General features: G+C 49.1%; 1 protein-coding gene across 3 annotated transcripts; it reads left to right on the plus strand.

The window, feature by feature from the left end:
- The first annotated feature begins 501 nt into the window (after positions 1 to 501).
- Positions 502 to 24,314, plus strand: lasp1 (LIM and SH3 protein 1). 3 transcript variants are annotated; one of them, XM_018764668.2, is made up of 7 exons: positions 502 to 793; positions 10,172 to 10,266; positions 15,579 to 15,663; positions 18,044 to 18,151; positions 20,674 to 20,752; positions 20,984 to 21,081; positions 21,214 to 24,314. In XM_018764668.2, the coding sequence occupies exons 1-7, from the start codon at positions 725 to 727 to the stop codon at positions 21,385 to 21,387; spliced, it is 708 nt and encodes a 235-aa protein (XP_018620184.1). In that variant the 5' UTR covers positions 502 to 724; the 3' UTR covers positions 21,388 to 24,314. The 3 variants fall into 3 exon arrangements, with proteins under 3 accessions (XP_018620184.1, XP_029110091.1, XP_029110092.1); XM_029254258.1 differs by lacking the exon at positions 502 to 793 and adding an exon at positions 8,329 to 8,606; XM_029254259.1 differs by lacking the exon at positions 502 to 793 and adding an exon at positions 9,637 to 9,705.
- Positions 24,315 to 26,334: the final 2,020 nt, after the last annotated feature.

Below are 26,334 nucleotides of genomic sequence, written 5' to 3' on the forward strand. Positions count from 1 at the left end.
ATTAATTTGGCGGGTTCAAAAACGTTTATTCATTCATTGTTTACGTGGATGGAGTGTGTTTTGGAAGCTGTGTATCACAGTGTGTGTGTGTCACGCGATGTCCGGTCGGGACGAGTCACATTTTTAACAGGCTCTTCACCTAAAATGAACCGTTCTTTCGTAACTGTATCGTGTATTATAAGAAATGAATACATCGTCCAGTTGTTTGCAAACTGTTCCGATACACTACTTAGCAGCGCTGCTTCGGATGGACGGCGACGTGCACACGCGTTGCGCGCCCCCGCCCTCGCTGGTAATCACTTGTGGACTCGGAAACCTTGGACAAAAAAAAAAAAAAAAAGATACTTCTGAAAAAGTACAGATGTGCACAATCAAATAGCATTTCAAACGCGCGCGACAAACTGCATTCATATTTCGAAAATCAAGTGTGGCTCAATCTGGAATTTGAAGCGATTGAGAATTCTGCCTTTATCTTTTGGAGCGCGGGCTGGACGAGCGAGAGGCCCGCGGGGTACCGCCCCCTTTCCGCGCGCTCCGGCCTTCGCGAACGCACCTCGAGAACGCGCTCTCCGGCGTCGCGCTCTCCTTCACTGACAGTCAGCTGTGCGCTGGGAGCCCGTCCGCGGACCCTGGACTAACTCTGATCGATTATCCGCTCCGCCGTCATCAACAGATCGATTTGAATGATTTAATCGATCAGCTCGGATCAGAGGACCGGAGGAAGATGAACCCGCTGTGCAGCAGATGTAATCGGGTGGTGTACCCCACGGAGAAAGTCAACTGTCTGGACAAGGTAAGGTAACGGGGCGGATGGGTTTTCTTCTCTTTTTTTGCGGTATTCTCCGTAAAAAGCCGCACGGATTCCTCGCAGACCCAGATCTGCCTGTGATTTGCACGCGCGCCGTGGAGCTACACGCTGGGAACGCGCCAGGAAATATGCCAAAAATGTCTCCCTGCCTGAACCGTGTGTGCCGACGACGAGAAGCCGCCTTTTTATCTGCTGGGCGCTGGGGATTCGCGGTCTTTCCAACGTTTACAGGAGACGTTGGACCGTTTTTGGTCGTTTGGCCGTCCCCCCATATACGCTGTTCATTTTTTTTTTTTTTTTTTAATTTAAACCAGGTGAAGGTAGACGCGGGAGCCTGCAGCGCCCGGGCTGCGCGTGGCCTCGATGTCGCCACGGACTGAGTTGCAGCGGCGGCGCTCGAGGCGCTCGAGCCGTTCGAGGCCCTCGTGCCGGAACGTGCGGCGCGAGCGCTCGTACCGACCAGCTCTCTCGTCTTTTGGAGCCACACAACGTGTTTCTTTTTAGTCTTTTTTTTTTTTTTGTTTTTTTTTTTTTTTTTTCCCTCCTCCCCCCCAGTAGAAACGTTAACGCGTTGCTGTACTCAAACGTATCTCTTTCCGTTGCCTGCATTTCATTTGCATCACTTTTTCATTTTTGCACACCTTCACCTCTCCTCATCTCGTTTCAAGAGTTTCCCCTCATCGCTACAGTCGCCTCTCCTTTCTTCGGCAACTTTTTATCAGATACATGCGTATAACTGCCATGTTTTTTGCAGCAGTAATAGTCTCCAGGTTGGGCCTTTTCACCCCAAAATGGGGAATGCAGCTGCGTCTGTAATTTCTCGTCAGTAAATGTGTGACAAAATAGGGCTGCGATGGCGGAGAGTCGCTGTGGGGGAGAAAAGAGCTCGTTTCTGAGGAGAAAGTTCATCTTTCGAGCTGGGATCTTCCACTTTGTGGACATCTCGACATGTCACGTTTCCTTCCTGTCTTGGTGACACTGTGACATGGAAGCTGAGCAGCAGGGCCGTAGCTGTCGAAGAGAAACTGGCATCCGTTACCTTCGCATCCTGCCGGTTTACACCACATGAACCGGCTAGTTACTGCGGTAAACGGGCTGGTGCGGCGCGCGCCTCCTCGGCCTCGCTTTTCTTGCGCTCTCTCGTCTTCCAGGCGTTGGCGAAGGAGGCCGCTCCTTTGGGTTTTGCTACAGGTGTTGACTCCAGGACGCCGGTCGATGCCTCTCGACACGTGAAGTTGTTCGCGTCCTCGTCTCGTTACGCTCGGTGCGTGGTGCCGGGTGGGTACTGTTTCTGGTTCAAACCACAGGTGCTATTTTTGAAGTTTTCTTTTTGTGCCTTCCCTAGGCCGGATGGGGTTCATTGTTTCGTGAGGCAAGGCTCGACTCTTTTTGTGTACCGTGCGTGCGTGCATCATTTGGCCGTTTTGAAGAGCGGCATTACTGATTTGGGTACGTTAGAGGTTAAACGTGAACTAAATGCTCTTGCGTGTTTGTGTGAGGGCAACATCTTTGTGTGCGTGTAGTGCTCTCGTGGTCTCATAGCAACTGTGGGCTTTATGTCGCACTGGAAAGTTGCCATATATGGCAACAATACACTTACTGTGCAGGTGTGTCTACACAGGAAATTGGTCAATTTTTAGCGCGATATCGTTTTGGAAGTGGAGTATTACTTGTGTTGTGGCTTGTTTTTGATTGTTGGGAGCTAGATGTTTCCCGGTTGAAGCTGGACAGGGTGACGTTTGCCCGCGGCTCCTTGATTTTCACCAGATTTGACACCTCCAGCTAAAGACAAGGTCAACCCCATTCCCCCCACCAGTTGCACAGTGTATCAAGCAGAGGCCTCCGCTGAGATGTCATCATCTCCTCCTCTTATCCTTGGTTTGAGAAGGTGATCCTGTTGTTCAGCTTGGTTACCCTCTCTGTTGCCATATGCATAGCTGGGAATGTGGCTCCATAAGGCAGAATATTCCGGAAGGAGAGCCAAGTGGAGCTTGAAGGAAGTTCACGCAGAAGTAGTGTGTTTTTGTTGTCCGTTCCTGTTTTGCCTCCAAAACTTGTGTGTCTGGCCACTTGGCGGGACGTCTTCTGCGGCCGGCCGGCCGACCGTACGCCGTGTTGTCCGCTTACCAGACTGCAAGGAGAGCAGTGCTCTTTTTCGCAGTGTAAAAGCATGTGTAAAGTGCATCCTGGACAATGACTGAAGGAAGTTGACTGAGGTAGAGAGTTGTCTTGGCTTGAGGCAGATTGATGAACTTTGCCATCGTCAGCGATCATTTAGCGTCTTGTTTGTCGCGTGAGCTTATCGGTTATTTGTGCAAGGGAGAATTAAGCATAGCGGTAACACACACATGCTCGTGACCTGAAGGCTGCTATTTAAGGTCCCTGGATGGACCTTGCTGTCATACCCTTGCGCAAACTTCATTATATGGTTCCAGAAAAATTAGTCATTTTTGAGAGCAGTGATAATGACGGTCTGCCACTCTGGTGAACTTCACTGTAATGGAGCGTCTTGGTCGTACAGCAACTATTCCTGTGTCACTAGGAGCCGAAGCTGCCGGGGTTTGTCAGTTAACGGAGCTGAGAAGCTTGTGCAGAACACACCCATAATTAGATGGCATGCAAAGGTTTTTTTTGTGGATGAGGCCCATCTTTGGTCATTTGCCATAATTGTTCTGTGTCCTTCAACCTTTGTGGACTTCACGTGGGTGTGTTTGGCTCCATTGTGGCCTGTAATTTATTTGTTTTTGTTTCACTTGTACATCAGTTTTTTTTTTTTGTGCAATTCTGTATAAATAACCATTATAATAACCACTACAGGCTGAACATAAAGACACCAGCAAACAGAAATACACTGATGTTTGAAATGAGGAACGTTACAGCTATGTGTAGGTGGATGTGTTTCTTACGTTTTAGCTCACATTGACAATGTGCGCTGTTTTGAATGCATCATTCTTGCTATTTGCATTATGTGTGCTGTTGAGTTAAAGGAAAAATGGGTGAGGAAGTCAAGGTTAAAAAGCGCTGTGTCACACTCTCGTGTGTGGTGAAATTGGAGGGGACAGGGCATGCGACCCTTACCGTGCATACATTGATTGTAATAATTAGCATTGTTTTATTTGGGCATTCGTTCTCAGTGGTTAATTTCCTTCCATTCCACGGTATCCCGAGCTCTTTGGGTTCCAACGTGCAGAACTAGAAATTATGGTCATACCTGTGGTCCAATGTAGTATCTACTCATCTGACAAGGGGCAAGTGTCTCCAGGAGTCGGTTATTTTTCCCTCGGTGTCGATGCGCTTTTGAAATGCACTTGCAAGCAAGATGTGTAACATCAGTCTCTGGTTGATGTTATTCTTCCTGAAGTGCACGTTTGTGTTTTTGTCGTTATGTCGTTTCCTCTGACAGCCAGCTTCCTGGTCTCGTCTCTCTCGTCATCCAAATTCGGCCGGGAAGTGTCTGAAACTCATACGTCTGGATGCTGGAGGTGTGTGCGCGCGTCTTTAAATCCCGATAAAGCGTATGGAATAATCCTAATCCAACTCTGCATTGTTGCATTGCTATCTAACTTTGGCAGATCGTGAGCGAAGGTGCGAAGTGGGGACGGTCATCTAGGGAACATCAAAGAGCAGACCGTGACGGGCATCGCTTCCGCCTCTCTGGGCTGCAGCCAAAGCTGGACAAAGACTGTGTCTAACAGAGCCCTGCCCCCTGGCTTCTGATGGAGGGGGATCTGGGTCAGTCCTCCTTGGTGAGGTGTGGACAGAGTCCTCTTGCTGGTTGTCCATGTGTCAGGGTGTCCTATGCCAGGTGGATTCGACCATCTCCATCCTAACACCACCCTTTGCAGAACAGAGAACACTGCCAGGATGCTGGGTCTGCAGTCTGACCAATCCTCTCAAATGATGTTTCTAGTTTGCCATAAGTGAAGGGAGGGAAGGAAAAACCCCCAGGGCTTCCGGGTGCTCAAATCTGAGACGTCTCGGCCGGAACGAGGCCATTAAATCCACTTCGACTTGACATGCCATCTTATGACACCGGGCTAGGGGAAGGTAGAGAGGGTTTATCTCCATGTGCTGAGGGAATCGAGAGGTAGCTGAGAGGTGGTTCCTTGGTCAGAATCTTGAAGCGGTGGCTTGAAAAGGGCATCCGGAAGGATTTCCTGTTAGGGATCCAGACTGTGCTTTGAAGTTGGGTTGCAGCCGCCTTTTTGTTTAGGATAGTTAAGGGGAAGTGAGGATGCTGGATGATGTTTTATAGGCAGAGAATGACAGAGACCCTCAGTGGAGACTTCAAGAATCCATGTTCTCTAGGAGTGTTATTGGGGTGCAGTGCGGTGCATACCTTGGTGTTCGCTACAAGAACAGTTTTGAGGTTAAAAATTGGTGTAGATGACATGGGAGGAGCCTGGTAGTGACACAGGAAAGTGTGCGTGTGAATGAGATATTGAGACCCGATGATGTCGCAGCAGGGGCAGATTTGCATGCTGCTACTCAGAGAAGAGCTGTGGCAGCTTTCGCTGCAGGTCCACTCTATGCCGAGTTCCCAGGCTGTCACTTGACTCGGCTGTGAGAATGGCGTGGTGTCGGATAGCAGGAAGGGAACAGAGTCCAGGCCCCCATGCAAAGCCGCGTTGAAGGAAAGCAGCGAACCTTTCCAGGTTTTGGCAGGCGGTATTTGCACACGGACTAGAGACTCACGGGATAGCAGATCTATGAAGATGCGCAGGAAGGACTTGAAAGCACCTCTTGTAGATAGAGCCCATTGCTTGTATGGCCTCTCTTTTTCCCTGTGCTGGGGTTGGGAGTGTCACACCCTGCTCATTTGCAAAGGGTCATGCAAACTACAGCCCACCAGGAACACAACCATGCAACCCATTATCTGTAGCACTTCCCCATTTTTCCTGGAAGTAATCCATGGTAAGATATGATGCCTATATTTGTTAAGCATTTGTATTTATTCCATACCCAACCTGACTTTCCACCACACCATCTACATCTGGCCAGAAACATGGATCCCACCCTGGCTGACCAGCTGCTATCTTTACACTGTGTGCCACATAGTCCTCCTTTCTGCACCAGAACAATAGCAGTTCTGTTCCACGGATGCCGAATTCCCATCAGTCAGAGGATGATTTTTCATCAGAGCTGGGAGGTCATCTGTCCTTTTCAAGAATACCTTTGTGTGGTCAGGTTCTTCAGTTTTGGATCAGTGCATTGATGAAGCATTTAGTAGTAACAAAATACCTCCTGGAATGTAGGATTGGGTGTAGGTTTGAATCTGACTCAGTGTGCGGAGTTTGTATGTCATCCTCGTGTTTGTGTGGGTTTCTTCCTGGAGTTTAAAGATGTTTCTGGTGAATCGATGACTAAGTTGACTGTGGTGTATGAGTGTGGGCGATTTCCCTGCTTCGTACCCTATGTTGACACGATCGTCTCTGGACCACCATGACCCCCACACTGGACCAGCAGTTATTGATAATAGATGGAAACATTATTTGGGAACCAGCTTTACTGCTGTTTTCTGTAACCCTGTTAAATGAGTCAGTGAGACCAAAATGATCACACTAAGGGTAGTTCAGCGTCCCTAATTTACCTGAACAGCACGATTCTGCAGGAAGGAAGTGGAAAGAAAAAAGTCAAGAGCAGCTTGGGGGCAGGCGGGCAGTCATGGCTCATTGGTTCACACAATGCCCCCCCCCCCCCCAGCAATGGGGGGGGCATCCAGGAGAAATAGGTCACAGAGCCTCTCCTGTTCGCTCACCATCCACAAACAAGGTGAGACGTGAGACAGAAACTTCTCCATTGTGCCATTTGGAACAGAATATCCAAGGAGCTTTAGCTGAGCGTTGCTTGTGCCACCATGGACAGGGTCAGTGGATTTACTCTGGCAGCAGTGCCCGGGTTCGAGGGGATCGGGATCCTTGTCTTAATGTTCACATATTGTATTAACACATTCTTAATCGATAAAGTGGTGAGCCCCGTGTCCATACTGTCATCACTGGGGCTGTTTGTGAGAGCCTCCTGTGGAGGTGATGGCACAGACCTTCTTGTAACAGCCTCATATCCCACAATCCCCTGTGGTCCCTCCTTAGCGTCATCTCTTCCTGCCTGTTTGCCAATCAGAATGAGTGATGGTACTGCATGTGAAAAAGCTGGGCTGGTCTCCTGGTCCCCACTGCTGTAGGAGAAGGTGTGGCTAGTTCTGATTCACAGCCTGCCGTTTCACTGCAGTCAATATTTGCTCTGGAACCCAGGAGATCAAAGTCCACACTGTTCATGGCTGAACCTACCGCCGCCGCCACCCATTCTTCACTTTCGATTAATCTGCCAGTGTTTTCCGGCCCGAAACGCAAGGTTGATGGCTACGAATTGTTTCGGAGTATCAGGAAAAGGGCAGCCCTCGCTGTTGTAATTAAAATGGCTTTATTTAATGAATGGACATTGTTTGGCTCTCAGCCTTCCGCTTGACAAAGAAAATAAGTGCTTACCCCACAGTTAAAATGGGCCCTGCGTTGCTGCCCATGTCAACCGGCCTTAGAGCTGGACGCGAAGATGAAATGTCCCTTTGCTGTTTTGTCCTTTAAGCAGCACTGCTGCCTTTTTTTTCTTTTTTTTTAAACATTTATGCATTTGACAGATTGACTTCTCCAAAGTGACACACAGCTCACTGAGAACAGCAGTGCATCCCACACCAGAGATCTACATACTTAGTTATTGTAAGACGTTATTTGTTGGATACAAGGGCACGTGCTCCGTACCTACCTGTAGAAGTGAAGTAGGAATGGGAAAATGGGTATATGGGGATTATAAAGTGAGGAGGGACCAGCTAAGGAAGGTTGGGAACCCAGAAGGGAATTTTTACTCCAAGAAATGAGTTTTAAGGTCCTTCTTGAATGCTGGAGGGGATTTAGCAGCTCTGAGGGATGGAGGGAGTTGGCAGCACATTTGTTACTTCCCCTCATTGAATATCTAGTGGTGTTTTCACTTGCAGGTGATGTGATTGAGTTAAAACACTGCATTAAATTCTGTTGATGCTGAACAAAGTCACAGTTTTGTCCAGCGAGCAGAGCTGGTATTTGGAGGCCAATATTGGGGACTGGGGCTGAACACTCCATTGGGTTAAATAACCAAAGTCCTAATTGACATGGTGTGACTGATTTGAATTTAAAAAGGAGCTCATACTCCTTTCCAGCGTCCTTTTTGGCTGCATCAAAGGGCTGGGGCGGCGGTGGGAGGCGAGCAGACGGGCGTTCTGCATGGCGGAGTCCAGCTCTGTGAAGACGGCGCCTCTCTGCTGTGCCTCATTAAGGCCGGTCACAGAGGTAAACCCGAGCAAGGGCCCGACTTAATGACAGAGCGCAAGCGGTCTTCGCTGTGCCTCTTGTACTGTGTTATTCCTGCAGTGGGCTGGACGGACAGAAAGGGTTGTACGTCCTGGAAGGAAGCCAAAGAGGCTGTGTGTTTGTGTGCAGCTGCCCTGGAAGCAAACAGTGCTGCGTGAGTGAGTGAGTGGTGGTGTGTGCCGTAGTGTATGAGGTGGGCCGATGGGAATGCTGGATATGACGGGGTCTGGGGCCTAAAGCAGTGTGCCAAGTGTCCATGTCAAGGGGACCGCCCACCCTTCTCTCTCTCTCGCTCTCACTTTTTCATGTTTCCTGCAGCAGCGGCTCTTGTTGGACCCTCGCCTCGTTGCCGACCTTCCCGCTCGCTGCTCCTGCTCGCTTTTCTTCCTCGCCTCTCCACGCAGGTTCATCTCGCGCTCTCCCCTCAGGCCAGAACTGGAGCCGGGGCCAAGCAAATGGCAAGGAAGCCGCTGTGCTACAAATCTTGATGTATGATGAGCAAAGCTTTAGTGCTACACACCAGGATTTTTAATTTTATTAACTTTATGCAGTTCCAGTTAAGTATTGGGGAGGAATAGAATACTCTTCAAAAAACTAACCAGACATAGGTTAAATTATATCAAATAAGTTTCATATGAGAGCAATAAAAGGGTGAATTTAAGAAAAACATTAAATCTGACAGTTAATAAAAATCAGACAGCAGTCCTATGCTTTCGAGGAGTCATGTGGAGTGTCATTGAATGGAGAGTGATGGGAACTGTCATCCTGTTGATATTAAATTTACACATCATTCATAAATAACTTGTTTGAATAACTGAAACACAAATAATCAAGTGTTCTGTTGTGCTCTGGGTGCTTTTGTTGTGCTGTCTGCTTTGTTGTCCTGGAGTCGTCAGATTGCTCCAAAGCAGCTTAGTGATTTATGCATTTATAGAGCTGGGTAATGTGGTTTTTTTTTTTTTTTTTTTTTTTTTTTTTTTAAAAGTGTAAATTCAGGGTAAGTATTGCAATCATAGGTGCTACAGAGGGAGCTGGGATCTAAACCACTGTCCTCCAGTGGCAGCTCTAGCCACTCTGCCACCAGTTTCCCCATACCAGCCTATTCTTTCCTTCATCGTACCCTTAGTTACGGGAAGGACCTACCAGTGGTCACCAGTGTACCGAGGCAGCTTGACAAAATGCGTGTTGTGGTGAAACACTTTGCACCACAACTTCTTTAACAAAATTGCAGTTCCTTTGTGATGCAACCCAGCCAAGAGGTGACACCGTATGGTGTCTTAACCGTAGAGTGATGTCACAGGTGTTACGCTATGACAGGAACTGCGTTCTGAGTGGGTTTACTTGGTGTGACATGTTGGGTCACCTTCCTGTTGTCAGGCTGAGGGCACTAAAGCAGCAGAAGGAAGTGGCTTTGTTGCCTAAATACTTTGTTCAAGGATTCTAGAGCAGAAGGTGGAATTCGAACCTGGGGCTTTCAACTGTAAGGTGGGAGCTCTGGCCAATATGTTACTTGCTGCCGTTTGTTGCCAGCTACAACTGCAGAGTTGTGCTAAAAGGGTGGGTACTGATCCAGCAGCAGCTTACACGTCAGTTTCTGTTGCCATAGCGATGTTTGATGCACTTCTTGCCTCTTGCATGACAGCTCTGTGGCTTGATCTTTTTTTTTTTTTGAAATTATACCACCCAGCAATGCTTCAGTTTATTTATGGCTTGATTGGATGCAGTGAGAATGGCACTTGTTGGTGGAAAGGGAGTGATCTGAAGCCAAGTGGGCGTGGTCTGAAAATCCAGATGTTTCTTTCACAGCAGTTTGGCTATAAACACAGGTCAGCGAGTGAGACCCTGGGCCGGACACACGTGTCCTCAAACGAGGAGGATTGCAGATGACCTCGCCCTCACGGTGGTTGACCATTAACCTCCAGCCCTCTGTGTTCTGCATGTTTTCCAGGGGCGAAACGCATCTGTATGTGTTTAGCTGCCTGAATGGACTTGCTGAGTCTCTCCCTGTTTCTCTTTCTGGCAGTACTGGCACAAAGGATGCTTCAGCTGCGAGGTCTGCAAGATGACCCTGAATATGAAGAATTACAAAGGGTTCGAGAAGAGACCGTACTGCAACGCGTGAGTGCCTCTTCCCCCCGTGTGTGTGTGTGTGTGTGTGTGTGTGTGTGTGTGTGTGTGTGTGAGAGAGAGAGAGATCCGTCCGTGTGTGTGTGTGAGATTGTGTTCTGGTGTAACAAACCCGTAAACCATAGATAGAAAAGCATCTTCAGAGCCACCTCAGTGAACTCTGCAGCCCTGTTTCCTGCTGGGAAATCTGCGACAATTAGATGTCATTCTAGCGAGTCCGTCCCGCCTGCTGATGGGTTCTGTTCCATGAAGGGTGCGGATCATCAGTTCGCCCTGGGCCGGTGACCTCTTGGTCGTGCCCCTTCTGTTCAAGGGCACCCACGTGATCACACCCCATCCTCCGTTGCAGTTTGGCTTTTCCTCCTTTTTTGGCAGATCCATCTAGTGACTGGAGATGTTGCGTTGCGCTGCGCTGCTCTGCTCTGCTTGGAAGTGGACACGCCTCCTCTCCCAGTTGCTCCACCCCCATCCCCTCCATGTGGAGCTTGTCTGGAAGGGAAATTCCACAAGTTCCTCAGTGGTGATAGCATCCCCCAACCACCCAGCCCCCGCTGCCTCCCACACACCCTTGCGTTTTCCCAGGGATTCTTCTTCCGCATGGTTGGCACAGCCTTAACCCTCTTGGTGTGAGTGGGTGTGTGTGCGCCACCTGTATATGCTTGTGTAGTCGTGTGTGTGAGTTCTACCTGTGTGCAGTCTGTGACAGGATCCTCCCTCTCCTCTCGCACCTCAGGCCAGCCAGCCAGCTAGATTGCTTAATAGAGACAGAAAGTGATAGGCAACAGGGAGAAAAATGTCATTCTGTGGGAACAGTTTGTTTGTTTTTATTGCGTTTGTTTAGACCCCGTTTCCGTGTGTATCTAAGGCCCTAGGCAGACTTGAATTCATACTATACACACAGTGGGGTTATTTGACAGGGTAGGTTATTGGTTGATTTCATCATGTTTATTTTAATTGCATGTCATTGCATTCCTCTGCTGAGAATGAAATCTGTGACTGATGTTCTTTCTGCATCACAGATGGATGCTGGGAGATTGAAGACAGCAAGATATTAGTAACCACTTTTAAATAGTCCTCATGCTGTCCCTGAGAGCATTACTCTGATATTCAGTTCATTTCTTAGCAACCACTCGAGGCTTTGAAATGAGATTGAAATAAATCTGTTAGACATGAGATATGAGTGAAATTGTGGAAATGGCCAAGGTGGCATGAGGGCTCAGGGGTATGGAAGAAAACACGTTGATTTGCATTTATGCATTTGGCAGATGCTTTTCGCCAAAGCAACATATGACTGACTGTGAACAGAAGTGCATTTCACAACAATTGAAGAGCTTTAGCTGCAGACACACAATCATCAAAGCGCAGTTTTTCTCTGTGCTGGGAGGGATTCAGCAGTTCTGAGGGGGTTTGCTCTCTTGATGCCAGTTTAGTTGGTGTCTTGGTGAAAGGGATGGTGGGGCACTTGGACCACCTTAGTAGGGATAAATGAACCCGTTCGGACAGGTCTGCGTTGAACGCAATTTGGACCACGTAGTCAGTGGGTGTAACTGTTTCCGGTCCTCAAACTCCCCTGCAGAACACTTGGGAGGATTGATGGAACAAGCCCCGCCTCCACACAGCTATTGGAAAATCATGATTTTAATTGGGTCAATGTGCCACAGCTCCTGGGCTCCAAGTGTGGAGCTAGAGGCTGTGAGTGTCACAGTAAACACAGTATGGGAGAAACACACACACACACACACACACATAGAGCCCTCCATGTCCAAATATTCCTCTGTGGACCTCTGTGCTGAAGTGCAGAGGCCGCACAGAGAGCGCAGTGTTCATACGCTCTCTGTGTATTCATACCTTATTTGCGTAGCGACGTGGGGGCGCTCCCTCCCCAGGGACCTGTAATCAGGTTATAAACTGCACAAGCGACTCTTATATAACTGTAAACACTCCATTATGGCGCTTAAAACGGGGAAACAAAAACAAGAGTGACCCCCGACACGCACGCCGCGGCGCATTTAAGATTCAACGCCAGATTTAAAAAATGGGAGCCCTTTTCTAGATGTGTCCGTCTGTTTTGTAAATCAGCCAGGAAAGCGTGCGCTGACCCGAAAGATCGGTGTGTTCCTCTACGTTTTCCAGCACGCATCGCCGACTGCGCTCGAGCTCGTCAGAACCCCTCAATGGTGTGTCATTTCCCAGAGCGTCCCTGCCGCTCGCGTGATTCCAAGGACTCCTTCAACCGTGTCCTTCGGTTTCATCTGGCTCTCCCAGCCTATACTTTAACAACAGTCGTTTATACTTCTGTACTTGTTACAGAAGAAGCTATAAAAAGAGAAGATGATAATCTCCAGCCTCTCGCCATCAGCTGAATGTCATATCTGTGGGTATGTTGTGATACACAAACCCCAAACTGCGTGTGTACGAATAGTTTTTTGCACCTGGAGAGTGAATGGTGTGAAGACCCTGGAGCTCCTGCTGTTGCACCTCTCAGTGACATGGTTAAAATAGAAATTTCCCCAGTAAGATATCAAGCTGTAAAAATGGGTGATATGTTCAGCTAAAAAAAAAAAAAAAAAAAAAATACTCTTGCTATGTGAAATATGTATTAATCTTCACTTGGCTCCAACCCAATGGCTTTGCTATTCTGAACTGGAACCAGTCTTTGATTTCATCTGAATCTTTACCATTCATCTGTACAATAGCCAGATTGTTTCTGGTAGCTTTGGCTCAATGCTGCTGACACACGTGTGTGTGTGTGTGTGTGTGTGTGTGAGAGAGAGATATGTCCTCAAATGCAGGCAAACGCAGTGCGGTTCCTCAGGCATTCTAACTACACACACAGTGTCTGAGAATGTGTTTCAGGGAGACCGGTAACTGCAACAAGTCTGTTCTCGATGTGCTTTCGTTCTCCCGAAACGGGCCGTTTATCGACCTGAGCTAAAAGTAGGTAGTAGGTGGTCACGAGCGACGCTTCCTGCTGTGGACGTTAAAGTTGGGTCTGCAGCTGAGTTTCGGGTAGCAAGGAGATGCCTACAGAAACACGTCTGGTGGAACTGATGGTAGTAGTTGTTCCTTCACTTCCTCCAGCTGTGGTTCAAACATGTTTCGGAGGTACGACTCCTTTGCCTCCCTGCTCTGCAACCCGTGACTTTCTGGATAGAGATGCGATGTTTCAGGCTGAAGGCTCTCAGAGGCTATCCCTGAAAAGCACGCAGGGGGCCCTGTGGCTTTGTGACACGGTTCTCACGACCGTCCTGTTTTATGCGGTGGGGTAAAATGCTTCTGCGTAATGAGATTTGTCGAACTGGACTTCCTGAGATTTCTTCGTCATCGTGGTGGTTCAGCCAACGCTTCATTGCTTTGCTCACACATTTGTCCCAAGCGCTGCATTAAAGTGCCTTTTCTTAGCACTTGATCCTCCTGCCGTTCCTGGGATTTAAACCAACAGCATTTTATTACTTTATTTACCCAACTCCTTTTATACAAGGTGATGTACAGTTTTGGATTATCAACTTTGCCATTATTTAACCACTTACCCAGCTGACATACCAACGGTTCTAAAACTTGACATATCAGACGTTTAGGAATGATCTAGTCCCTATGAATCGCTTTCCCATAGCACTTTGCACATGAGGAGAGTGCTCTATAAAAATAAATTGAGTAGAATGTGTCCTTCCCGGTGTAGGAATCTGCATTGTTTACCAGGTTCTCAAGGAAAGACGAACACTGGCAGAAATCATTTACCTGGAAGCAGAGAGGTGGGAGGAGCTGAGGTGAGGCATGCTGGGAGATGGTGTGCCAAGCAGCTGAGATTGGTTTCGGTGTCAGACCTACTACCTACCCAAAGACACTGAGTTGGGATGCTTCCCGGGCACCTCCTGCCGCTAGGTCTGTGATCGATAAATCCATAATGTCAGTGCATTAGTGAGCTGCTAACACACATTTGGCCTGTAATGGAATTTCCACGCCAAGGAGCGGGAGAACGGAGGGCGGGGGTGCATGGTAGGTGGTGAAAGACGGTCCGAGCCCAGTCTTACTGGCTTGTGCCCTCGCTGACTGTCGGAACGGCAGGCTCACCGCACTTTGGTGTGTCTAATGGCTTTATGATTTAGCTCGATCAAATAAAGATCGAGTGCTCTGTGCGGAAATCGCTCGGCTCGCTACCTTCTCTCACCTCCTTTGTTAGAAAGTCGCTCTTCCCTCCGTTTCCATTCTTCGCTTTCTTTTTCCTGCCCCCTGCTTCTGTCTGTATCAACTCCCATTGTGTAACTACTTACAATTGGTAAAAATTCAGTTATACAAATTTCATCGTACAGCCATCCCTTCCCATTATGAGGGGATTGAATTATTTGTTCCAGGCAAAAGTAATAGGTTTCCAGATGAAGTATCACTGAAAATTTAAAAACTAACCAATTTAAAATAATTTTTGGAACTAAAACCAATTAAATTTTTTCCATTGATTGTCCAAATTATTGAATTTAATAACTTGGCAGAGAATTTTTTCCAACTTTGCCGTGTAAGCCAGAAGAGGAACGCTTGTGCAATACCAATGTCAGAGATTTTTATGATTTACATTATTGAGGTAACATTTACATGTTCACAAGAGTAAATTTTTCCATGTTCATACAGTATGTATTTTTAAAAGATTGTGTTGAAAGTGCTGTTTTAGTCATGAGTTACGTTTACCATATTCACTGTGGTGATTGGTTGTCGCTCACAGGGGAGGCTTTCTACTGCTCGTGGGCTCGTTTGTTTGAGGCCCATCGGGCTTCTTCCCAAACCTGAGTCAAGGTCAATGAGCCAGTTGAACATCTTAGTCCAGGGTAGTTACTATTTCACCCACTTCTTTCATGTGTCTTTTCCAGTGGAGTTGGACCTAAGAGCACCAGACTGAAGCCGTGAGCAATCTGTCGATAGAAACTTTGGAGAGGAAAAAAAAATAAAACTTTTGCTCATGTCTGGTGTGATTGGCTACCCATGACATCACCAATACCTGAGTTTTTGGCCACACCTCCTCTCGCCGATTGGCCGTCTGATTGGCTCACGGAGGGAAGGCGGTGCTGTTTGCTCTCCCTACAACCGCTTCTGCTTGCTCCCATGCTGCTTTCTGTAGCTCTCATGTGGTTCACAGTTCACACTTTGGACCCCCGGAGCGCGCGCACACACCTGCCCTTTGCCCTCACCTGGGTGACACACGGGGTGCCCCCTAATGGAAGGATAGGTCTGCAGGGGCACATGTGGAAGAATGGTGTAGAAGGTATTCAGAAAGTGTTGTGTGCGTGGCTCTGACTGCGCCCTCTCTCCCGCAGACACTACCCCAAGACGACGTTCACCAGCGTGGCCGACACCCCCGAGAACCTGCGCCTGAAACAGCAGAGCAAGATGCAGAGCCAGGTAGGTCCTGCAGTGCTGCGTCTGAGTCCAGGTGTATGTTGGAGATTTAGAAAGGTCTCCAACATCCCACCTTACACATGTTGAAGGACCTCATATAAGTGGATCTCATCACATTTACTTTCCTCTTGCATCATCATTATTATTATTTTATTTCAGTCCTGCGTTGCTACTTGTTCATCCAGTCTTCATTCTGTGCACATACCCAGTCTGAGGTGCTCTGTCTCCACTTACATCATCGCTTCCTCTCCTCCAATCGTCTTCCTGTCTCGGCATCCCTCCCCTCTGCACCCCCGCCCAGCCGAACCTCTGTCTCCTTCTTCCATTTATCTTTTGAAGCTGGAGGAAAACAGCCCCTTGAATTGGGACCGAGGCACCCTGCCCACAAAGCGGCCCAGCCCCACCCCCGCCCTAGGTGCTCCCCCCACTTCCCCTGACAGCCTCCATCCGCAACACCCCCGACTCCCCCTCCGCCCCGTCCCTGCCTCTCTCACGCTCCCTGGGTTCTAGCCTGCTGCCATGGCAATAAGACCCCTTCTGTGAAAGGACAGGAAGGAACACAGAGAAGCACCCCCAACCTCCCAGACACACACACACACACACACACACACACACACACACACACATATATATATATGCACACAAATGCGCTCCTCTGTACATATGCACCCATACCCAAAGAAACCGCTATTACTGTGCGTGTGTGTGAGAGAGAGATAGATATATACATACATACATACATACACACACACACACACACACACACACACACACACACACACACACACACACACACACACATATCAGGTCAAAGGCATGTGGTCATTCTGCCAGACTGACCTACTTTGCACTCTGTCAGTGATGACCTTGTGTGAAATACACACAGACGTGAGGATAAACACACACTGAGATTACAGTGGGATTAAGCGCAGTCCTGTTCATTGTTAGTGGCTCCAGCTCCCAGTGACTAACAGCTGTTTGTTTATCACCATTTGGAAATGGCCCGTTTCCGTGTGTGTGTGTGTGTGTTCTTTCTGGTGCCATCAGGACAGGGAGATCCCTCCCCCCCCCCAATCTGGTTCTGGCACTGGCCCCTGGCCGACAGCAGGGTTCCCGAAACTGCATGCTGGGAAGTGTAAACGTCCACTGTAGATACCCCCATCGTGTGGCAGTGTGTATGAGACGCTCAGAGACGCACGCTCGTCTGGGTACCGATGGTCTCGTGGTAAATCTGGATAAGAACAGCATTTCATTTTTTACCACAGTTTTAATCCGGATTACAGCCCAGCCTGGTTGGCCTTAAGAAACAAAGGGTCGAGAGGTTAGTCATGTATGCAGGCGTGCTGCAGTTTCTAAGCCTACATGTATGCGTGTGCGCACACACGTATCGCTTCCAGGGCAGGTGTTGCAGCTGTGTATCCTCCTTCACCCAGGTGCAGCAGGTGTGTCTGTGTGTGAGTGATATTGCCGTGTGATGGAGTGACATCCCCTCCTGGGTGTACCCTGCCTCGTGCCCCTATGTTTCCAGGATAGACTCTGGACCATCATGACCCTGCACTGCACAAGTGGCTACTGACAATGAAAGGATATTTATTTATAATATGTGGTCATGGTGTTCTGGTCAGTTTACCATGGTTTACTGTAGTTCAGGCATGTTTAGTGTACAGTAACAGGTGAGAATTGTTTGGTGGGGGGTTGAATAAGGTCACTGCAGTGCTCACCAGCTTCTTTTTTTTTTAAGGTTGTCCACTTCCTTTTCCTTAGTTTGGCGGTTGGGCTATGCCCCCCCCCAACACTCACATGCATGATGAACTAATGACCGACTGAGTAGAGGCACACAGATGCGATGCTCCAGCTTTTGTGTTTTTACACACAAACTCACTCTCACCTCGCATGACATTGTTTTGCGTGTGTGTAGCCAACAGGAAGTGGAAGCATCTGCAGCCACGAGAAGGGGTGGTCATGGGGGGCTCACATTACGGAGACCTCAGTCACACACTAGGCTTGAGCACAGTTAACTGCCTACGGAGTGTGTGAGGGCTGCACTGCCCCGTGTGTCTGTGTTCTCGTACCTTGAGGGAACCATGTCACCTGTCAAAAGTGCAAAAAACATTTTAGTTCAGTATATTTGTGACTTCTATTGAGATTGAGTTGTGATTCCTTAATTCCATAATGGGAATTGGTGTCCCCACCCCCATGAAGCTGCAGTTGGCACAAAGAATCCATAATTTTGTCAGAGCTTGTTTATACTGAGAAAATTAGTTTGTGCTGCTGTTTGTATTTATATTCAATTATTATTTTGACATCACCCGACGCTCCCACAAAGTAAGCAAACCAGGCATGCGTGTGTGTTGCCCGCCTTGACGTGTGTTCCGCTCCACAGGTGCTGTACAAGGAGGAGTTTGAGAAGAACAAAGGGAAGGGCTTCAGCGTGGTGGCCGATACACCCGAGATGCAGCGCATCAAGAGGACGCAGGACCAGATCAGCAACGTAGGTCCAGTAGCCCCGCTGGCCGCCGCCTTGAACCCTCCTCTCTCCTCAGCCGCGGTGTCACCTGGCACCTGATCGCCAAAACCCCACCCCTTTTCCGCCCCCCCTGAGCCGACAGGTGGCATCGGAGTTTCGCTGAGGTTGGGTTACCGCCGTAACCGTTAGAGGTGACCGATATGAGACGAGTTGGCATTCTGAAGGAGTGAATAATTCAGAGACGGTCCATTAGTTGAGCTCTTTGGATGTCCGCGGACGGGGGGTTCGAGTCCCATGCGGCATGTTAACGGACCATTCAGCTGTGAAGGGCAGTCTGGCCTCACAAGGACAGGTGTGACTCACCAGTTTCTTTTTTTTTCTTCCCCTTTCCCCCCCCACATCTATTCAACCAAATACAGTGATTAAAATCACAACAAATATAATTTCCACACAAGACTGCAATGAAATCTGATCCTTAAAACGAGTTCCCTACATTATTGCTGCTGGTCTCCATAACCATTTCACACACCAAGTTACCAGAAAGCCACCAGGACAGACCTGGATTCTTACCATAGTGATTTACCACACAACCAGCAGGGCAGGATCATTGGAGGTGGATCTTTTCATTACTGCCAATGAACCCAGATAACACAGACAGTTGAAGGTGTTTTTTTTTTTTTTTTTTTTGCACATTGCCAGTGCCTTGGGCCTCAATGCTGAAATCCCCACTTTTAATGAAGTGTTTACCTTGAAGCCCTGGGCAGCACCTGCACTTCTCCTGGTAGAACCTGTTTACTGTACACACCATGGACGGCTTGGCTTTCCCTTCCTCGTTTCTAATGAGACAAACATTTGAGAGCAGAGGAGCAGGAAACTGTGTGAGACACACATTTAAAATATACTGATTGAGGTCAAATCCCCAGAAAGGAGGCGTGCGTGCGTGCGTGCGTGCGTGCGTGCGTGCGTGCGTGCGTGCGTGCGTGCGTGCGTGCACTTGCTAGCTCGCGTGCTCAGGTTTTTCTTGTTCGCTCTGAAAACTTCGTTGGTTGGCAAAGGCTGATAGTTTGTCCACTGAGGAGTCGTGGGGCACCAGTGCTGCCTGCTGTGCCGGCCCAACTCGGCTCGTGTTTTTCCTTTGTAAATCTCATCTGACCGCTTCCTCCCTTCATTTGCCGTCAGCCTCTCTGCCGCGTCGTGATCTGCCCCGAGGGTCGGCGTTTCAGCGCAACCTCGGCCCCACGTCTCCGTGGTGGAGCTATGTGGAAGGGCAACGACGGTGCTAACCATGCTAATGGGATGATTGTAGTGGGGTTGGGGGGGGGAGCGGATGGCTCCATAATTGTGTCTGGCTGTGAGACGGTGTGGCTCTCGCTGAAGAGGGGACAGGGGACAGAAATGTGTGGTTGGGGGTGTCAGAGATGCGCGTGCTCTCAACAGCAATCCTGCAATCTCTCTCTCACCCTCTTCCCCCCACCCCCTGCCCATTTTACTGCATTCCTGTCTGTTCAGGTTAGGGCTCTTGGGGTGGGAGGGGGGGACTGCGTTGGTGTCGCTGTAACAGAGTGACAGTGCAGCAGTCAGTCACATGGTCTAAGCCCCCACACACACACACACACGGAGAGCAGCTTGACTCACCCGTCCCATGGCACAGCCCTTCATTAAAGATGTTTAATTTAGTCTGGCCAGGTTCGTACCGTTGTTCGCAGGTATTTCCTGCTGTGTCTTTCTGTCCCCGTCACTTAATTTTTACACCCTCTTAGCAACATAAACTGGCCGATTTGTCACGCGCCACATGGGTTCTTGTTTGGATGCGTGTTCCTCGCGTTACACACACACCCGTTTCTCTCCGTTTACTTTGAAAGAGCAGTGTGGGCCGCGGAAGTGGGGGGGAGGGGGTCTTGACCCAGGAAAGGCACCCTGGGCTTGGCCTTCCTGTGCAATGTCAGGCAGTGTGTATGCATACTCTCTCTCTCACTCACTCACTCAATGTACCACTCTGTCAATCACTTTCCTTGTTTTTGGTTCACATACCAAAACTCTACCAGTGTGTATCTGTGTAAACCCGTATTGGAGAACATGAGGTCATGTGACTGGCGACTCCCCCAGCATTTTCCACTTCATTCCACAACATACTGGTGTTGCAGAGCCGAACCTGGAGCTCAAGTGTCCGAGGGCGAGTGCAAAAGGGCCCCCTGTAGCTCACTGTGGGAACTGCACGTATCTTTCTGCGTTACTGATGCACGTGAGCTGCTGCGGTTGTGAAATGACCGCTCCACCTGCTGCCTGTAGAAGGCAAGACCCTCGATCCCATGTTTCTGTGAAGGCAGTGTGTTTTGATTTTTTGCCGACAAGCCACAGGGAATATGAAAGTGTGCATATGTGGAGAGGATTGTGTGACAGCATGTTTTTAGGGGTGACTGCAGAAGGGTTGGCCCATTTCCCTTGGGATGCCACTGTCTCTGACATACGTGTGTGGAGAAACGCACACATCTTGTCCAGTCAATGAGAAATTAATTCCACTGGTTGGTGTTTTTGTCTCTTTGCAGATCAAGTATCATGAGGAGTTTGAGAAGAGCAGGATGGGGGGAGAAGCTGCATCTTCTCAGCCTCACAACCCACCTCCAGGTACGTGTAGCACACGTGCGCGCGCATGCAGCGACACACCATCATAGAGTGAAGGTGATATTTACATGTGTAAATGTTGAGTAATAGTTGTCATGGGAAGCCTTGTGACCTGAAGTGACCTTTTGCAGGGGGATCAGGAGATTTGGGGTTTGGTCCTGCTCTGCTGAGGATGTAATACTTGTGTCTCACTGCTCCTCCCCCCCCCCCCCCCCCCCCCCTCGTGTGAAGCAGGATATCATCAGCCGCCTTCTGCCTCCCACAACTACAACTACGATCCGGCTCCAGAGCCCATGCGCCAACCTGCTGCTGCACCACCCCCAAGTGGCGGGGTGAGGAACTGCAGTTAATGTCTCAAATTGTGCTTCTTTGCTACTTGAATCTTTAAAAAAAAACTGATATTCACATTTCCTAAACGGTGCAATCCTCCACCCCCCCCCCCCCCCCCTTCGTTCCCTTTGCAGAAGCGGTACAGGGCCATGTACGACTACACCGCGGCGGACGAGGATGAAGTGTCCTTCCAGGACGGCGACATGATCGTCGACGTGCAGCAGATTGATGAGGGCTGGATGTACGGCCGCGTGGAGCGCACGGGCCAGCAGGGAATGCTACCCGCAAACTACGTAGAGCCCATCTGAGGAAGTGCCAGTGGGGGTTGGGGGGGGGGGGGCGAGGCGAGGCGATCATAATGATGGAGGCGCAGGAGGCGAAAAGGGAGGAGAAAGGAGGAACCGAGCCTAGTGCCATCTTGTTCGAATACGCTTTATTTTTCTTTTGTTTTGTCTGCTCTCTTCATTCTTTATATACCCAAGCGCCCCAGCTTGCTAGAATCTGCCAGTCGTCTCTGTGCTCGTGTGGAGGCTCGCTCTGCGTTTACCTGCTCGTTCGACCGGCTCAGGAAGTCCGGGGCGAAAAGAGAAGCGGTCACTTTAGTGGCACTTTAATTCTTAACTAACACTTTTTGAGGGCCTGGAGTTGCCAGCAGCTCCCGTTACACACTTGTGTCTTGAAGAGCTTACCGAACGCTCTTTGACGTGAGCGGGCGGAGCCGGTCTCTCTCGATCGGTGCCTCATTTCCACGGCAGCAGGATACCTATGCGTGGACAGCGAAGGAAGGGCAGAGGACATCTTAGGTCTTAGCATCAACGAGTGTGGTAATTTTTCCTTCTTTGTTGTAATTTGCCTGCTGTTCATACACAGCACACTGATGACTGACTGGTCCCAGCAAACCCCATTCTTTGACCGCTGCCTTTGCACTCATGGCTCATCTGTCAGCACCTCAGTGCGAAAGGTGGCCATGTAGCTGTCACAATTGTTCCGCCTGTCCGCACTCCCTTTGCCGATGCGACAGCCGGCGGAACGCAGTAAAAACAGCACGCTTCTATATTTGAATCTATATCCTGCTCACGTTCGCAGCTTGCGCACAGCGTTTTGGAAACTGTCACTGAATCTGTGTACAACTGGAACAGGCAGAGCTGGTTCATGGGGAAAAACGTGTGTGTGTTTGAGGCCCTTGACGTAGCGTACAGTACAATCTAACACCCATCTCACAGAGCGGGGACCACGCTGCTTTGGCCTGCTGCTGCACAGGTGGGAGCATTCGCAAAGGGACCAGAGCGAGGGGGCGTCGACTGTTGGCTCAGCGCTGCTGTCCATTACCAATCATTGAAGGGGGAGGGGGTGGGGCCCTGTTAGAACAATCATTAATGATGATTTTATTTCCTGCACTTCGAAGCCTGAAATGCCTTCCCTCTTCTTCAGAACATTACTAGTGATATTACTGCAGGGTTACCGTGTTTGGAGTGGGGTTAAGTGGGGGTAGCTCCTTACACACGTACCCATGGGCTCGTGGACCAATCGCGGGAGGCTAAGCACAATGTCGGGGAAGATGAATTCCAATCACTTCTATCATTCCATTTTTTAATTTTGTAATCAAACATTCCAATCATTAATCTTGAGTAATTTGCTTAGGGTTAAGCCAAGGAAGTGTAACTACACTCATCTACTGTTGTTTTTTATTGTTAGTATTTTATTGTTCATTTGTTGTGCATTCTTTTCTCATCTCAGTGTTGTTTTGGATGAATTTAAAGACAAAACACATCGGGGGAGTCTTTGTGTCAGAGATTGTCCTCTGATGTACTGGGTAAGAGGGCAACTTCAGTCTCCATGGCTTGAGGCTCTACGTTTACAGTTTGTCAGAGACCTGTGTGGTTCTGTGTGCTACAGTTTGTCATATCCACCATGTGTGTCTTGAAAAACATTCCCTGAAAAGAATGCATATCTCACATGTTCTCTAAGCATGTTTGCTACAGTTATGCAAATTATGTGCTCATCCCCCAGACCCTTGGAGGGACTTCTCTCACCTCTCTATGTAAATCGTGTCCCTTAACCACTTTCTGCGCCCCCTGCGGTATGTTCTGGTCTTTCGTGCAAACACTAACAGTGAGGGACACCCCTCAACAATGGGAGGGGCTGTTGCTTTAATGAGAGCAGGCAGTTTGACTGCACGTGTATCCACCGTGATGCAGATTGTACCCAATGGGGGGCCGCGCTTACTTGCCGTGAATTAATATTCATGAGCTGTATTTGCTAGCACTCTATTGGTCTTCGCATAGGGGGCGTAACCGTTCGAGACGACACCCTGGAAATATAGACGTGGCTTCGTTCCTGGGGGGGCAACTGAAGGTGCTCCTTCCACGCCCTCTACCCCTCTCCGGGGGGTCACTTCGGTGACACTGTTACAGGCACAGAACGAGGCAAAATCTTCACGATGTTACAGTAGTTACAGGATGCGGCGTAATTCCGTGTTGAAAATGATGTACTGCGGGAACAGGGAACATAGTACTAAATACAATACCAAGGGGATGGAAGTGATTTTTTCTATTATTATTTTATAAAATTTCCTTCCTGGCTTGTTTTGTTGTGAGGACCTTGCGGTGGGAGACGTGACTGAAGTGTGAAAGCGGCCGACTGACACGCTCATGCGGTGACGTTTCCATGGAGACAGTTGAGGGGCGCGCGGCGGTGTGAAGGGACGGGAGCGCGAGCTGCTCGACTCGGGAGCTACAGCAGCAGTCGGTCTCCTCCTCCTCCTCCTCGTCGTCGCTGCCGCTTTCTGCATCATATCCCGACACCCCCGCGTCCATCATTCTGGCAAAATGAGCATTTAGGCCAAGCGCAGCCGCCATGCTTAATCCGCAGCCCCGCCCCCTGCTCCCCCACCCGCACCCCCAGCGGGGACTTGGATCTGATGTCGCCTTCTGTGCTTTAAGACTGACTGATTCTTTTCTCTCGTACAGTAGTCCGATAGGAAGCAGCACAGCAACGCATTGAACAAAGTGTCACCGTATCAGAGATCTAACGCAATCCGTCTTTCATCTCCTTTTTCCATCCATGTATCTATTATATATAATATTCTGCTGGTGACTTGAAAGGACTCGATTCGCTCGATCTGTCGTCGCCCTCACAGCTTCTCGAAAATGTTCTCAACTCCAAGTGATTCTGCAGATTCAATAAAAAAAATATTTTTACCCACACAAGGCTCCCTCGTTTCTTTCTGCTGCCCTCCTGCTGCACGTGCCCTGAATGTGCTGATGATGACGACGACGATTATTACTGTTGTTGTTATTATTATTATTATTATTATGAAGAGCGGTGCGACGATGACGTGAGACGATGAAGGAGGCGCGTGCGTGTGCCGCTGCCGTCATCGCTGGGGTGTGCGGGAGCGCGCACACTTCTCATTCACCCGCCCCAGTTCGGAGTAACGGTTCTAGAAGGTGGGAGAGCGCGGCCAACGGAACTGGAGCTCGTGCTCGTGCTCGCGCTCGCGCTCGCGCCTCTGCCATCATGCTGGACGTCCTGATCCTCATGTTCTTCGCCGTGGTGGGACTCGTCTTCCTGTCCTACATCATCTACATGCTGTGAGGGCTGCGGGGGGTCCTTCGCGCGCTCCACCAAGGTAACGTACGTCTTGAAAAAGCGGGTGTACGTTTGTTTGCAGGTTTATTTATTGAAAAAAAAAAAACAAACACAGTTCCATCTCCATCATAAGTTACTGCAACCACTTAACGACCTGTACAAAAAAAAGCATGAAAAAAAAAAAAAAAACATTTCCATATTATAGGCATTATTTTCAGCCATCAAGAAAGGAATTATTTTTAAAGGGGCCGCAGCTCCCTTTCGCAAGGCAGTACAGTACTGTGCTTCGTTTTTACCATGGGCTTTAAAGTGTTACTTTTACATGAAAGATGGAAGTGCCGTCCTGGGGAAAGACTGCTCATTTCCCACGTGGCCCTCGGTCTCTCACGTGCTGCTGGGACTAGAACCTACCCTTCTCTGGTGTGGCCCTGCTGCTCCACCTGCCCGAAAATGAGGGGGTGGATTGGGGCTGGGCAGCAGGTCTATGCCGAGCTACAACCCCCAAGGCCCTCTGTCCCCGTTGCAGGGAGGACAGGATGGGAGCGCTGCTGGGGTCAGAGGAGCGTCCGGAAGGGCTCGGCGGTCGAGAAGATGCTCCAGCTCTCCTCCATCGTCTCCTTCACCCTTCGTCTCTCCCTGGAAGAACGTCGATGCCCATGAGCCCAAGATGATGTCTCTCTGTCCAAGGAATGAAGTGCAACCATTTAACATCCAGATCACGTTTGTCCACATTGATGTCATCGCTGTTATTGTTCCTCGTATTGCGGGACGGTCCCGCATCCTGGTTACCATCCCTCGTTCGGGTACCGCTGCTCTTTAGCCACTGTGCCCCCTTGTGTCTCTTTTCCCAGTGTGCAGGAGCTCGAGTCACTGTTCACACACCCACAAGGTAAATTTACCTCTTTCCGCTGCTTTCTGGCCCTAAATAATAGTCAATAATTCAGTGTAAATGAGGGCAAATAGTGCAGACAACTGATTACTGTCCCACAGTCAGACTGAGCAAACTTTTATGGATGGTGTTATTGTCAAAGTAAATCTGTGTTTTTTGGGCCCCCTGGAGCGCATCTCTGGACCCCAGGTGAAAAAAGCTGAAGGTACCGTGTTTTACCCCCTTCGCAGGATATCATGATTGAAGAGTGAGGTGATGCGAGCTCGACTTCGATTTTTGCAAAAAAAATTTATTTATTTTTTTTTTAAAAAATAAGCAGCATCAAATTGAAATATGTCCTGATGTATTAATAACCAACCGTCTCCTTGTCTGCACCACAGCTGTTCGCAATGTTTGTTGCTCAGTGTTCTTCTCGAACCCGTGCGTCCGCCCCTCTGCAGGCGTCAGCTCGCAGCACAATGTATTTGTTCAAAGAATAAAGAATTTTTTTAAATCCTTACATGACCTCTGTGTGTTTCCTTTGTCTGCTCGCCCTGTTTGCGGTTTTGAATTATTTCATTGATTTAAGGGCAATGAGGATTGTGGGGCAGGCGGGGCGTCTCCCGGGCCGCGGCGAACGGGAGCGGCTCCCGATTTCTTCACCGCCATTGGAAGAGTTCATCGTTGCTGAACACATCAGCTCGTGCTTGTGATGGAAGTCCAACTGTTACCGTGTTACTTTCCTGATGGTAACAGGGAATTCAAGGGGATAGCGGTGTGTTTCAGCGGTATAGCT

The sequence above is a fragment of the Scleropages formosus genome, chromosome 8, assembly GCF_900964775.1.
Source record: "Scleropages formosus chromosome 8, fSclFor1.1, whole genome shotgun sequence".
Taxonomy (NCBI): domain Eukaryota; kingdom Metazoa; phylum Chordata; class Actinopteri; order Osteoglossiformes; family Osteoglossidae; genus Scleropages; species Scleropages formosus.